This window comes from Apteryx mantelli, chromosome 1 (assembly GCF_036417845.1).
Source record: "Apteryx mantelli isolate bAptMan1 chromosome 1, bAptMan1.hap1, whole genome shotgun sequence".
Classification (NCBI taxonomy): Eukaryota; Metazoa; Chordata; class Aves; order Apterygiformes; family Apterygidae; genus Apteryx; species Apteryx mantelli.
The window spans coordinates 93728219-93743061 of record NC_089978.1 but is presented as its reverse complement, the minus strand read 5'-3'; the positions used below and the strand labels follow the sequence as shown (position 1 = coordinate 93743061).

General features: G+C 35.5%; 1 protein-coding gene across 1 annotated transcript in view; it reads left to right on the top strand.

Annotated features, from left to right (window-relative positions):
* DMD (dystrophin) overlaps positions 1 to 14843 on the top strand; it is a 1189181-nt gene that overhangs the window by 429043 nt on the left and 745295 nt on the right. The window contains exon 30 of the mRNA XM_067297573.1: positions 7697 to 7858. Within this exon, the coding sequence (XP_067153674.1) occupies positions 7697 to 7858 (162 nt within the window). The remainder of the gene's footprint in view (positions 1 to 7696; positions 7859 to 14843) is intronic.

Here is a 14843-nt window from a genome sequence, read left to right as displayed (position 1 = left end):
TAATGGCAGGACCAAATGAAATTCACCAAAGAATTTCAAGATAACAACAGGGTGAAATAGTTGAACTACTAGTAGTTCACTACAAGGCAGTAGAGTAGTAGTAAGGGTGAGGACAAATGCTAAAGAAATGCAGAACAACCTTACAGGACAGGGTAACTAGGCAGTTAAATTGCGGATAAAATTCAGTGTAAAAACATGAAAGGTGATACTCATGGAGGACAATCAGCCCTGACTTCTTATATGAAATTATAACTTTTAAGCTGAATGTTAGTACTCAGAAGGAAGATCTGGATGCTATGAAGAGAAATATCAGAAAGATGTCAGTTTACTGTGTGGAAAAGGTCAGAAAGGCAAACTGAGCATCAGGAATTATTAGAGAAAGAACTAGAGAAGAAAACAGAGACCATCATAATGACACTGCATATATCCATGATTTGCCCACATCTCAAATATTGTTTGCAGTTCAGGTCTCCCATTTAAAATATAATTGATTAGAATTAGAACAGTTTTAAAGGTGAGCTTCGAAGACAATCAAAAGTTATGCAGTTTCCATGGCAAAGCAAATACACAAGGAAAGGTTTTGGAAAGCAGTTGTGAAGGAATGATAACAGTCTGCTACAACAATGACCCTTCTTTTTTTGCTTCTTTTATGAGGGTTGAAGTGTAGCTGTATTTAAGAGCAGTGGAAGTAAAGCACTTCACTAAAAATTAAGACAGAGGCCTCAACTGTTCTAAACTTAAACTTGAAGGGTGGTGAGGGAGAGAGGCTGGTTCCCTTTAATAACTACCTGGCAGTAGTTCTGGTCCAGTGTGGGTATTTGTGTAGTCCCATATTGCTAGACAGTGTCCTGAGGGAAAAATAAATAAACTTTTTTTACTTACCTTTTTTTTTTTAATTGACATTTAACTTCTGTTAAATGCAGATAATTTCCCTGGATTTCTGCTGCTTACTACCAGATTTTTTTCGTGACTTGGTACAGAAAACTGGGAACCTTCAGAGGGCTTCCTGTGTATGAAAACAGGATTTTCAAATAGTCTTGCTGCATGATGGAAGAATAATACTCTTTCTTCACAATAACAGCCACTAAATCAGTTTTCATGCCAACTGCAGGGGTTAAATATGGAGAGTACCACATGAATATATAGTGTGAAATACCAACCAGATTTCTGCAGAAGGTTTTGATGAGCATGTAGGCAAAATATATTAGAATATACTGCTTTCCAATTTAATTTAAATGAGAAGGACAAAATGGAAAAAAAAGCTTCCCCCTTCTTGGAAAGCTAGAAGATCTGAAATATAGTCATAGAATATTAACTGTGAGATCTCTATCTGAATGTAAGAGATGTAAATAAACTATTTGAATCACAAGTGAATCAGTTACTCTACTTCTTGACCTTATGGTTACCTCTTTTCCACAACAAAATGGTTTATTAACTGTTCCACTGAATTCTTGCATACTTTGTTTCATAGATTCCAATATTGAATTTTCTGTGCTGTTTGTGTAGTCCTATTGAAATCCAAATAGCATGCACTCTCCTTGCATAAAAATGCATTGCAGGTACAAAATAAGACTATGCAGCTTGTGTTCAAGGTCACTTCTTCAGGCTGGCTAATAGATTATCCTAATGTGGTTAAGTTATTTATTTTTATTTGAATAATTGTGCAGGTAATTACCAAGACAATAAGCTCATGTGGGCAAAAATGCGTATGTGAAATATTTATTCACTACTAATAGAGCAACCAAATCAAACCATTGCCATATGAATGATTCTGCAAGACAATAGGGCATTGCTACTGAGATAGAGATTCATTTTTAAAGGCTGATAATAGTTTTATGTTTGTATGCCTTATCTCCTTTAGTTAACAAAGACAGAGTGTGTTTAGTTCTGCCTTTGAACATCCGGGGCTCATTGATAAGCAACATACAGCCTGTCTTTACTTTTCAAGGACTGATTCACTTACAACCGTATATATTGGATCTACTGTTGCTTGAAGAACTTCAAGCTGATATTGCAAGTGTTTGTCATTCCCCATAATGCTGAAAGTGATTTACATTCTGTCCAACAAATTTCAGAAAAGTTAACCAGATATTCTTGAAGATAGTCTTGTGTAAACCTGTATGAAATGTTACTGTTCAGATGGAATTTTTTTTCTTGGGGACTGTCTCTTTTCTTTAGGATTTCCCTCAAGATTACCCAATGTTTTGTGTTTCTTTCAAATACCACATATTCCTTATTTGTTATGATTTTCATCTTTTGCTCTACTCTCAAGAGGAGAGCAGAAGTCTTCATGCCCCATCTCCACATGACTGCTTTGAAGGCTGCTAAGAGGCCCTCCTTTATAAGCTTTGAGGCATTAGTTGTCTGCAGTGATAACCTGAAGAGATACAGATGTCTTCCTTGGTATATTTTGAAGTTTTGGAATACAGCTGACCAAAGATGAATATCACTTTGGGGTTGAAAGGTCAAATACTTGTAGCCGCTTACTTTAAACACACACTATGAAACATTACTAAAACTTGCAGAAGAGTTAATTCTAGCTTGAGGATATGGGAAATGCTTGGAACCTTTTGTCATGAAACCTGATTTAGTGCCTATTATTGTGAAGAAAGAATCCTATTCTTCCGTCATGCAGCAAGACTATTTGAAAGTCCTGATTTCATACACAGGAAACCCTCTGAATATTCCCAGTTTTCTGTACCAAGTCATGAAAAAATCTGGTAATAAGCAGCAGAATTCCAGGGACCTTATCTGCATTCAAACAGAAGTTAGATGTCAGTAAATGAATACTTTGAATGTTAGAAAGATGTTTCCCATTTAAGTCTAACCACTAATCCAATCTGCTTCCAAATGAAAAATGGAGATTAACATATTGACAATTTGATGAAAAAAATAAAGAGATGTTGTAATGTTTCTCAGTCACAACCATTATGAAGCCCAGACTTCAGGTTAGATCTTAAAGTAATTTAAACACATTAAGAATGAAATTCAAAGTTAAAGTTTTATAGCTTTTAACTTTATCTTGTGGTAACGTCTCTCAATAATTAGAGGATATAACTGAGCCAAAAAAATGCTAAGATAGTTCTGTCTTTCTTAACAGACCTCATTCCATAAGCTGTTACTCCGAGGCTAATTAATGGATTCACTCCTGCATTATAAATAAATATATCCTGTAGTCAAAATATTGTAATCAGGAAAAGATATGCCCCATTTTTCTCCCACAGCACAAATACTGAGTACTACTTCAACAACAGAATTCTATTTGTATTTAACCATAAAACACTAACTAGCATCTCAGTAATATGTAAGAAATGTGACTAATGTCTTTAAATATAGCCTTATAATATTCAGCATCAAAGAATGAACTAATGTAAATAAGTATTTGAGCACCTCCAGTTTCATAGTATTTGGTTGCCCCTCAGTGTAATCTTCTTCTTAATATGGCATGTTATATGGATAGTATAAAAAATTACTATTTCCTGAGTTTACCAAACATTGATCTTTACTGAATCATAAATAGATTTCTGCAATTCCCCATACCGTAAAAAATTAAATATTTATGTTTAATCATGAAAAACAACTTTAAAAAATCTAAAAAACAATTGTAGAGACTTTCATAAAAAATTCAGACCATGTATATATTTTCTTTCCTCCTTCACTCTGATACTTCTTAACAACAGATTTCTATGTTTGTTTTTATTTTCCTTGACAGCTGTCAACATTTCACTGGCTCAGAAATAACTAAACAGTTGGTTATTTCCTCAAGATTTCCCATTTAGCGATTAACTGCGAGACAATTCCCTTTGGAGACTGGAGCCTTCGGCTTTATTGACTATGATCTGATAGCAGAGCCAGAGCTTCTTGTTATGTCCTCAGACCCATTTATATACTGCAGTATTAACCCATCTATTTCTTCCACAGAGGAAATATAATAATATGGTGTTCTTTCACAGAAATAAACAAAACAGATCACCATATATTAAAATGTATTTATATTATATATATATAAGCAATTTTAACTTTCAGTTGTTTTTTAAAAATATGCATATACATCTGTGCATATGCACACACACGCGCACAAGTTTGATACTCAGGTTTACAGTCATGAGGGTAAAGTAGGTCTGACGTTTGTTTTAAAGCCCTCCAATACCTCCATCAGTAACTCTCTTTTCTCCTGAAAGAGGAGGAAGAAGCATCTTCCGTATTCTTGCATTCTTCTTGGTTGAATAGATAAGTATTCTGCAATGCCAGTGATAATGACAGAGATCTACTCAGTGAACAGGATTAATTTTGGGGGTCAGCTGATGTGTACTGGAGAAATATCTTCAATTTTCACATACATGTTTTTGAGTGTTTAGTACTGTTTATAAGATTACTTTGAAAACTCTTTGGTTGCATTTATAGCGTAAATTAAACAGGGTCAGGGCATAGGCTTGATTTCCTGACCTGTGGTTGTCCTTACAATTTAAGTGTGAGTTCACCCTCTGCCAGTGCCATCTAGCTCTCTCTGAGCCAATGCAGGAACACAGTTTAGGTGAGGGTGCAGGCCAGGGTCTGTTCCTAGTAGGCAATACAGAGAAAACACCCTTTTGAGTCGGGGAGTTCGGCCGGTTGGAAGGCTGTGTTTCTTGCTCTCAAGGCCAAGGTCAGGCCCTTGGCTATTTTAGCTGCTATGTCAGTCTGTTTATCAATGTATTGAATATAGCTATATATTCATATATATATAATTATAACTATAATTTAGGGAATGTATACCTTTGAATATTCCAGCACTGCAAACATAGACAAAAATTTTAAAGCATCACTCATTTTTAATCTGAGAATAACATGATAGCTGTGAAGGTTTCATTTCCTAGTGTTAGGTTCTGTTTTTGCGTTCCCACTGCCAAAATAATTCCTCCCTTGTAACAACGAATTCACACCTTGGTCTGGTATTATCCATCCATTCAAGCTGTGTCATGTTTTATGGAAAAGGTATACTTTCACCTGGTAGATACAAAATGTCACACCGGTCCTTGGGTTGTAATCAAACACGTTCTGAGGAGAATGAACTTTCTTTCCTATAGTGTTAGAAAAGAGAGTGCTTGCGTGTGTGTGTGTGTGCGCACGCGTACATACTTGCTTTGTGTGTACATAAATTTCATGTGTGCACACATATTCATAACATACATATATTTATATTCATCTGACTTCCTATTAATTTGAAATCCAGCCGTAAAAATTCAGTCAGACTTAGCCAAGGCTTTATTGTAATAATTTCTTAGCTTTATCTACATTAGTATTCAATCAATGAGTTTGGGAATATTTTCATTTTCAAATTCTGTTTGAAAAATATAATTTTGATTGATAGACATATTTTCTGCTGACACCAGAATAGAGATGGCAACTTTTTAGGCATCTGATATTGTCATATAATTTTAAGATTTTTGTGAATTTCCATGTACTGATAACTACTGTAAAATCCAGATCACTGGTCTGGCAATGCGTTTCACTGCATACATACTGGCTGTTCCAGAGGCTGGCAGCAAATTTATGCAAGTGTCTAGTTGCAAATAGTAGCTAGCATGGGTGAACATAAAAGTCACTTTTCAAAAGGCCTGAGCATCAAATTTGTATCTAGCATACTGAATTCTCCAGAAAGTGTTAGCACATATTTTAATGACTAATAAGAATGGAACTTTTTCAGTGTCGTATTTTAAACGATGAGCTCTTCTGGACATCAGAATGCTACAGCCCTCAGTACAAATGGACTAACAACGTAGTTTGGTCCTAGCAGTTAGCCAGAGATCAGTAAAGGCAGACTGGAAATGTGAGAGATTTTCTTCTTAGAGACAGGTCTCCATGCTTCCGGGTAGATGCCCTTATCACAGGACTATAGAAACCTGCTTACCTTCACTCCGACCTAGTTGTCTTTCTCTGTTTTGTATAGTAATGCAAATGGAAAGCGAGAGAGTGACTGTATCTTTACCAGGCTTGCAATTAGTAGTAGGGACTGCCAAGGTAAATGGAAATTGTGGGTTTTAACCCTGCTGCTTTGAACAGGCTGAGAACATTTTAATATAGAATCTCAAATCAGATGAAAATAAAAGCCATTTAAGTAGCAAGCTCTAGTACTGTGCTGGGAAGTAACACTGTTTTAATGGTTCATTTGATCGGGTAATATTACCTTAGTGGCTCAGGTGCTGCCGTTAACACTGACAACATGGGTCCACTATGCAAAGCTGCTCAGTTCCACAGAAGATTCCTGGAACTGGCAGTGATACAAGATTATCTGATCAGCTGTTTTGAAATAGCACAAAGCAGCTTACAAACACAAATATAGTACATACTGGTTGAGCCTCTGTACTTTAACTAATTCCAAAAGTAGCAAAAGTGATCACAATAAATAATCTTTTTCATTCATTGAATGTGAAGCTCTAAAAGAAGCTGAGCTCCGTGAAGAACATAAAGAAATGTCAAGAATTCTCACTGCATTGCTGAGAGATATTTTTGTTCAAGTCAAGAATTTCCTAGTAGCTGCGAAATCAAATTAAAGTATAGTTGGTTCACCAAAGGAAAAAAAGAAAGTGATTTGGCTTGAAAAATGGCAAGCCACCTAGCAATGTTATTTAAAGAGTGCTTGCTTTCTTTCGTCTCCTTTGATTCATGTCATCAAAGAGAGTTAGTCACTTTATTCTGTGGTTAGCATTATGGCTGGACTTGTACAGAGAAAATCTATGTTGTTTTTGAGATTGTTAGTAGTTATTATGCCCTATGTATAGAGCAGACATGATGCTAGGCAGAAGCTGTACTCTAAGTACAATAGCAGGTAAGCACAACAAAAGATGGAAGAAAATACCAGGTCATTACCTGCTAATTACCATATTAAACTGTTACAAGTAATATTTAAGTCAAAATTGTTTATGTCAAGTTTTTAAATATAGGTGGGTTTTGGGGACAGATTTGAAGGAGAATGATATTATGACTTGGTAAATCTTAAAGGGAGCTTCTTTGAAAGGAAAGCATCTTTCTGGAGAAAAGGACTGTATAATGATGGTAAGCAATCCGCTGCAGCACTGATGGTGGAAAAGAAGCGAGAGTCAACTTCCGAGACTAAAAGAGACTACGGTCAGAATAAGACAGGTTGGGAAAGTGCGAGACAAGGCAAGGCGCCCTCCTTTTTTTCCAGAGTAGGCAATGTCTCTGTTCCAGAAAGCTATTTATACTTCACATGTGAAAGCTCCTGGAGAGAGAGTCTTTATCCCTCTCTCTTACTGAAGTGGATTGTCTCGGATGGGATTGTGATGACAGTAACCCTATTCTCAGTAAAACAAAATCTCTTGAACTATATAATAAGATCAGGAGGACCGCTATGCCTCAGAGTGAAAGACTGCACTATCAGGATGGTTTTATTATGCAGCTTTGCTAGCATCCACTCACCGTAGAAATCCTCACTGCATGCATTGCTTTTGCAGGACCCTGCAGTCTTTAAAACTTGTCTGGGCAGCCTGGGCCTTCTCGTTTGTTTGCTTCTTACTAAAAAGAACTGAATGGGTGGCAAAAAGACGCGCAACTTATCATACAGAAAGGTGGACGTGCGCAAGTCAGGAGTGCTATTTTCAATTCTTAGCCTACCTTTTTTGAAAAAACAATGTGTGCAACATTATTGTATCCTAAGTGTTGTTATTAGTAGTATTAATGTTGTCATTGCTTTTAGGCCGTGAGAAGACAGAAGAGTCTTGAACAGAGTATTCAGTCTGCCCAGGAGATTGACAAAACCCTCCGCTTAATCCAAGAGTCTCTTGCTGCTGTTGACAAGCAGTTAACAGCCTACATTGCAGACAGAGTGGATGCAGCCCAAGTCCCTCAGGAAGCACAGGTAGGTTATATACAGGCTGAACTGGTGTGCTTACTGGTTTTCCCAATCAACCAAAGAGTATTTAGTGTCCCTCAGGCTCATGTTAATAAGGGGCATATGTAACATGATCAGTACGAAGGTGCAAGTGAATGTTAGATTGGATTACTATCTATATTAAGTTCAAGTTAATTTTTGACTAAATTCTTAATTTCCTTTTGTTTTACCTATACCTGTCCAGAAGTTATAGAGAACTAAAAATGATTTAGGAGACAATACAGCAGCTTTGAAATGACAATAGTAAACAATGCGACTCTTTAAAATGCATTCTCATCCTAGAAAGAAGAAACTCATTATCTTCACTACTTTTAGATGGCTCTTTTGCAAAGCTGTTTACACGGCCTAGGGGTTGTTGCTAAATTACTGAAGTCAGACAATATTATTAATTATTACCTAATGTGCACATAAATATGCTTATATTACAATTTTACAGCTCATATAAGTTTAACAGAAACTTAACACTTCTTTTTCCCTTCCTTACAAATGGTTTGTTTAGCCTTTGAAATAAAATTATATATCTAATTCTCATTTGTACTCTTTCATTGTTTCCTCTATAACATCTGCTGTACAGCATCATTAAAATGGTGAAAATACAAGTTAAAATAAAATCAAACAACTGGTGTAAAATGATAAACAGTGTACAATATTACATGCAACAACTTTTCTGTAAGCTCAACCTAAATTTAGGAAGTCTAAATACAAAAACAAAACAAAAAAGGCTACAGGAAAATTGAAAATGAATGCTTTATAATGATTTTTAGAATATGCATTCAATTGTGTTTTTTTCTGGCTTGCCTGTGGAGTTTTAAAACATTCTAAAATACAGTTGTCTTACAAGGAGTAGCTTAGGTGGTCTTAAATACATTCAGAGCTGTTGTAAGAGGCTGAAGACCTGCTCACCTAAGAGCTGATCATCTGTACAGCTTGCTGAAATGTAAAGGAAATGTGGTTGTAACATAGCCCTGAAAATCATGTTTTATGACCTTTAAAACTAAAGGTTTCCATGTCTCTCAAATTAAAATGTAGATAGTTGCACCTTTCCATTTCTTTTCTAGTGTGTCCGTTTGTAAGTACATGCAGATATTTATATGTGTGTATGTGTATGAATAAAAAAGTTGTAGTTAGAAAACAAGATCATATTTTCATTCAGTCTTCTTTTGAAACTGATTCTGATTTAGTTGCTTCTAACTTACCTCAGTGAGAGAATGGGATCAGAGTCAGGTGACTTACTGTTCCAGTTTGAATCCTAAACTATACTAATGATCATCTGACCCTCTTAAATTACTTTTCTTCTTCTCTGAAATGTAAATAATGTAGAGGATTATTAGGTGAAATAGGATATAAACCAGCATTTGTTGAAGATGTATCAGTTTAACTTCTTATCTTGTTATATAACTCTAACACATAAGAAAACTTGATATGAAAGTGCGCTTTTTTTATATTTGGACCCTATACATTGTAGTATTTTTCTGTGGTGTTTCATATCTCTCATGGAAGCATCAGATTTATGTACATCCTTAGATACAGTATTGACAGTGATCACAGACTTTATATAAGAGGGAGTTATGCAGAACTTCAGCTACTGAAGCAGCATAAAATTCAGGCAAATTTAACTGGCATACTTTTTCATAGGAAAAATTCAGTTCAGTGGTTTTGCAGAATTTGTTTTTGTTCTTGTGCTTTTTTGTCTGACATTGAATTCACCTGCTTCTAATATATCCGCTGTGGGAAAACCAGCATGGAGGCTGCTGAGTTTTTCCCTTTTGTGTTTTTATTTTAAGATGCAAGTTGGATCAATGAACGAAACCAAATTAACAACTTAGCAGATTTAATGCAAACATTGGAGTTCTCTGAAATTCAGTTGTGAGGTTCTTTGTAATCCTTAGGGGCAAAGAAATATACAGTGAATTCGAAACAGATAAATAGACTGATTCATTCCATCAGTGAAGAGCCAGGCTGAAACAATAGCAGAATAGGTACATACTGAATGATCACAACTCCTATGGAGTCTGTGCTGGCACAGCTCTTTCGTAGAGTTGAAAGCAATTCATTCCTATAAGATATCCTACAATGGTGTCTGCACAGCTGGCATTAGGATCTTTTGGCCAATGATGACAGCTTCTGGGTGGGGGTTGGTTTTTCCGTGCTGAGGGATGTGGCAAACTGTTCGGCAACGTGTTGCATTTCTAAAAGAACATATGGTAGAATTTATCATCGGAAAAACATTGAGGGTTTGTGGGTTCTACGTATCTGTGTGTTTTCTTCAAAAATTCAAATCCGCTTGTAGCTTTGATAGGAGCAGTCATCTTTTTTTGTTTCAGCTGATCAGAAATGAATCTCAGAAAATGATGATATTTAGGTAGCCTTTTTAAATCAAATGATCTGTTTAGTTTATTCAGAAAGCTGACAAAAAGAAACAGAAATCCTCAGAGTTAAGTATGTCTCTTTTGGATCATTTTCTGAATGCGAATTCCATGTGCTTCTTACTCCACCATGTGGCACTGAGAATTTAATGCTAGAGAGCCACTGCCACCTAACAAACTTTCTACTGATCAATTTATTTTGAGGACAACTGAAGAAGATGCTGTATTCGGACAAAACAGTCTAACAGCAACCACACAGATAAATGAGTTTAGATTCCTCAGGGCATACTAATGAAAAAATGAATGGGGTAAAGCCTAAAAAATTGTTCTAGAAGAAAGATTATTTGTTTGCATGTTTGATCTCATGGCCCAACTGAACTTTCTTTCATTTCTATAAATATACCAACATAATACAAGGAATGAAGTCATCATCGCAGGAATTTGCCAGTCGCTGACTTTTCTCAAGTGATCTTTAACGGAGAGGAAACCAAGACTGCTGTACTGAAAATATTACATTTATATGATAAAATATTTTTCAGATAATTATTTGTAGCTTTATTATTAAATAACAGCTTTTGGCAGGGGAGAGAGACTCTCATCTTTGTACTTCTGCTTAGCCTGAGACATGACCTGTTTTTTTTATATTAGGGTACAAATAACTGAATGTGCCAAAAAACTTGTCTGTTTTTCTCCCTGTAGACTTACATAAAATGCAATGTGGAGAATAAATGAACAACTTTGTGTTTCTCAAAAAAGCAATAAATACCATACCCTGTTTTTTCAATAAACTCCTTAATTAGATTTGTGTAGCGACATGCACTTCATGCCTGAGTATTTCCTAAGTGAAAATGTTTTTTAATCTGTTGTTAAGATATCATTGTGGTATGTTTGAAAGCAAAGTAAATATGATGCTATAATGGCAGAGTTGTTCAGTTGTGATGTCTTACTTAATGAGAATAATGCCTTAATATGAGAATAATTACTTAATGAGAATAATGGATAATTGCCTTCAGACTAATACTTTAGGACAAAGAATTCACAATTGTCTGCTTAGTAAACTGTGTAATGTCAAAGATGTTTACACCTACTTTCCCTGTGTTGGAAATTTAGAGAATTATCTTGCTCAGCGATGTGTAGAATATCAGTGGTCAAAAAGGGACTAGCTGGTAAACATTATTCAGAAATGTAAGCTCATATTTTGTTATGTAATTAAGCTTGAATATATATTCAGAATTCTGTACTATATAGATTTTTTACTCTCTACTCATCTCCATAGCATCTGAACACTTTGTACTGCATTAAGTGGTTACTATCTGTCATGTCCAGTTTATTCAGTCTTTCTTCATTAATCATGTTTCTATCCTCTGATGATTTGCTGTTCTCCTTTGCACTCTCTTCAGTTAGTGTTTCTTGAAAAGTAGTGCCCAAAACTAGGTATACTGTTCTTCTTGAGACTTTACCAGTGCTGAGTAGAAGGGTTACTTGTTTAACTTTCAGGCTGTATCTTTTATATATAAGATTATTTGATTTTCTCCATTTTTTTGCAAAAGTATAACATGACTGGCTTTTGATAACATCATTCAGCTTTTGATACACTAAAATTTCCAATTTCTCTTTCTTTCTTTTTGTACTTTTAAAGACGGGTACTTTAATTTCATTTTTCTAATCTTCTGCTACCTTCCTCATCCTTTCAGAGATCTCAGAGGTAACCACTAGCAGTGCTGAAATTGCCTCAGACATGTTTTTTAATGTTTCCTAGAATCAGGATCTTCCAATTTATAAAATCTGACTTATCAGAATGCTCTCTAAATGTTTTTTTTTCTCGCCTTTGTACATCAGACTGAGATTTGACTCCTTAGCAACTGATAGGAACTGGCTAGCAATTACTAGCAATTAAATTGTAAATGAGCAGCACTGTTAGGCTCAGTATTTTATAATGATTCTATACCTGAACCATTACTGAAATAAGCAAAAGTGCGGTTAAACTGAGCACCATTCTTGAGAGCTCAGCTATGCTGACTGAATGCTATTTACAGGACTATAAATCAGAAAAACTAACATGCCAAGAGGAACTGACAAGCTGTTCTCTGCAATTCAAGAAAAGACATATATCATATGCAATTACTTAAAAAGTAAATACTGGGGTTTTTTTCTGTGTCTTCACATGAGATGATGTGTTATTGGTGAACTACATGAGCAAATCACAGCCAGGATTGCAACTTTGTATCTAGACAATTTTGGTATAAGAGTTATGTGAAGGACTCATTAATTGCAGAGGTAATCTAGCATATTAGAGTTCATAATGAATTAGTTTACACAAAAGCAGAGAACAAGTAGAGGTTCACCATTATGCCTGAATCATGTCATATTATCATCTTATTGGGGCACCACTGCAAAACTCGGAGTTGCTGGCAATTCCAAGCCTTTTTAGGTGGTAGATCTTAATGAAATGCATGGTAGAAAAGTGATGTACCATGCTAAAATTAGAACTTCTTTTCCTAGAACAACCAGTGGAAGAGATTGAAATTAATATAATTGTCCTTGTCTCTAGAACCACCACTCAGTGCTGAAGGACTTGCTAGTCTGGCTGTGTAATTTTCGGTTATTGAGAACTAAACACTATTTTATTGCCCAGTGTTAGTGTTGCCTGATTTATTTTTTCGGAGGATATGGAATATGAAGAGGTTAGCATGGGTATATTAAAAGATGGTATAACTACTTAGTTTGTTCCTAGTTTATTTTGTAAGCCTGTTTTGCATAGTGCGTTCTTCTTAAGAGAGCCTGTGCAAAGGGACTAGACAGGAAAGTTGCTAGACAGGAAAAATATCTTGCGAGGAAAGGACCAACCCTGCAAGGTCAGAGAGAGGTATAAAAAAAAGTCTTTCTGTTTACTGTGTATCATCCAAGAGATCCAAGTGACCTCTCTTTAAGGGGCTACCTGGCTCTGATATATCACTTGGTGTTTCAATAAACCTTTGCTTTAGGATTGAAAGCCTTTTGGTGTCTTTCATTAAGCTTCCTGTGGAGAAAACAGGGCATGCTTCTCTCCGAGGATCTGGCCAGTTTATGATCTTGTCACAGAATGGAAATAACCCTTTTGTACAGGAACAGGTTTTAGAAATCAGGTTTTTAATTAGTAAACACATTTTCAATCAATTATTGTTCTTCTGCAGTGGACTTTAAAGGGAAAAAGAGATCAGAAAGAAGGGAAAACTTTGGTTAATTCTAACAGCTTGTTTTGAACCTCATCCTTTTGCTGCAAGTGTTTAATGACCAATAATTCATGAAGTTTGCTGTATTTTATTGTGCAAGTTTATATGTCAAATTCAGACAAGGAAATTGGCCGCTCTCATTTTAGTGTTACATCCATGGAAAATGTTTTACCTGTTAGTTGCTTATTCTAAGTTCGAATGATATCAGAATATAAATCTTCCCTGTTCCAACTGGGAATGTGTTAGTACACGTATCATTTGAATCTTTTTTCTTCTGGATTTGTACAGCTTTTGAGAAGCTGTTAATTTGCTGACCTTGCCAGTAGAGTCATCGCTGACTGCGATGTAAGTCTTCCCTCTATTATGAATTTCTGGCAGCCAGTATAAGAAAATTCAGTGAGGTCTGGCAACTTGAAATCAAGGCAATTTGGAGCATCAGATACACTTCTTGTGGCCTTGCCCTGTTCCTGAAGTTAACAGAACCAGCAGGGACTTCTTCCTTCTTAAAGAGCAGACAAAATAAACAAGGTGAACTCTAGTTCTGGGGCGGAAAATAGTATCCTTGACCTGCCCTAAGAAAGCAGTTTCACCAGTGTTTTAATACTTCTATTGTTTTTTTTTTCCAAAATGTCTTTCAGACTTTTTGGCAATTTGCTGATACTCCATTGACTGGGACTGTTATCACAGTGCAGTCTTTCCAGTGTTCATCATACTAAAATCTATATGTGCATATTAGATATAGACTACAGCTACCTTGTCCCACAATATTAGTTTAATGTATGATCTTATGTTTTGGTATTTTTATTTTTATTTTAAGTAAATAATTTCCTTTTAATTAAATATCTGAGGGTTTTTTCCAGATTAATTTCCATTGTTCTAATTTTGCTGATCATTGCAGACTGGCATTTCTCTATTTTAGTAAATACTTCAGCTGTTTCTCTAATTATGTTATCAGGTATTGATGTGGTGACATTTAGTCAAGCCTTATAGTTCAAGGTTTGTCTTTGTGCTCTATTACCTTTTTTTTTAAATGTTGTTATAGATGCATTAGATTGCAGGTAGCTTTGTAACACATTATCTCAGGTATTAAATGAAAGAACAGTAATGTTAGTTCTTTTGGCTTTCCTTTCTCTGATTTAAGGTATGAAAGGCTCTTCAAGAATGAGCTACAGTGCCAATTCTCTGCTTTTTGATGTCAGTGTAGGAAGGCTCTCTTCATTTCACTGTTCACCTTTTTAAAATCAAGATTAGTAATTGGGAGAAGTAATGGATTGAATGCCCCTGAGACTGGAATCCTTTTACTCTAGAAGTAGTCCTCATTACAATACTAAAGCAATCCCTTTAATCTTGTATATATAGTTTAGTTTATATATG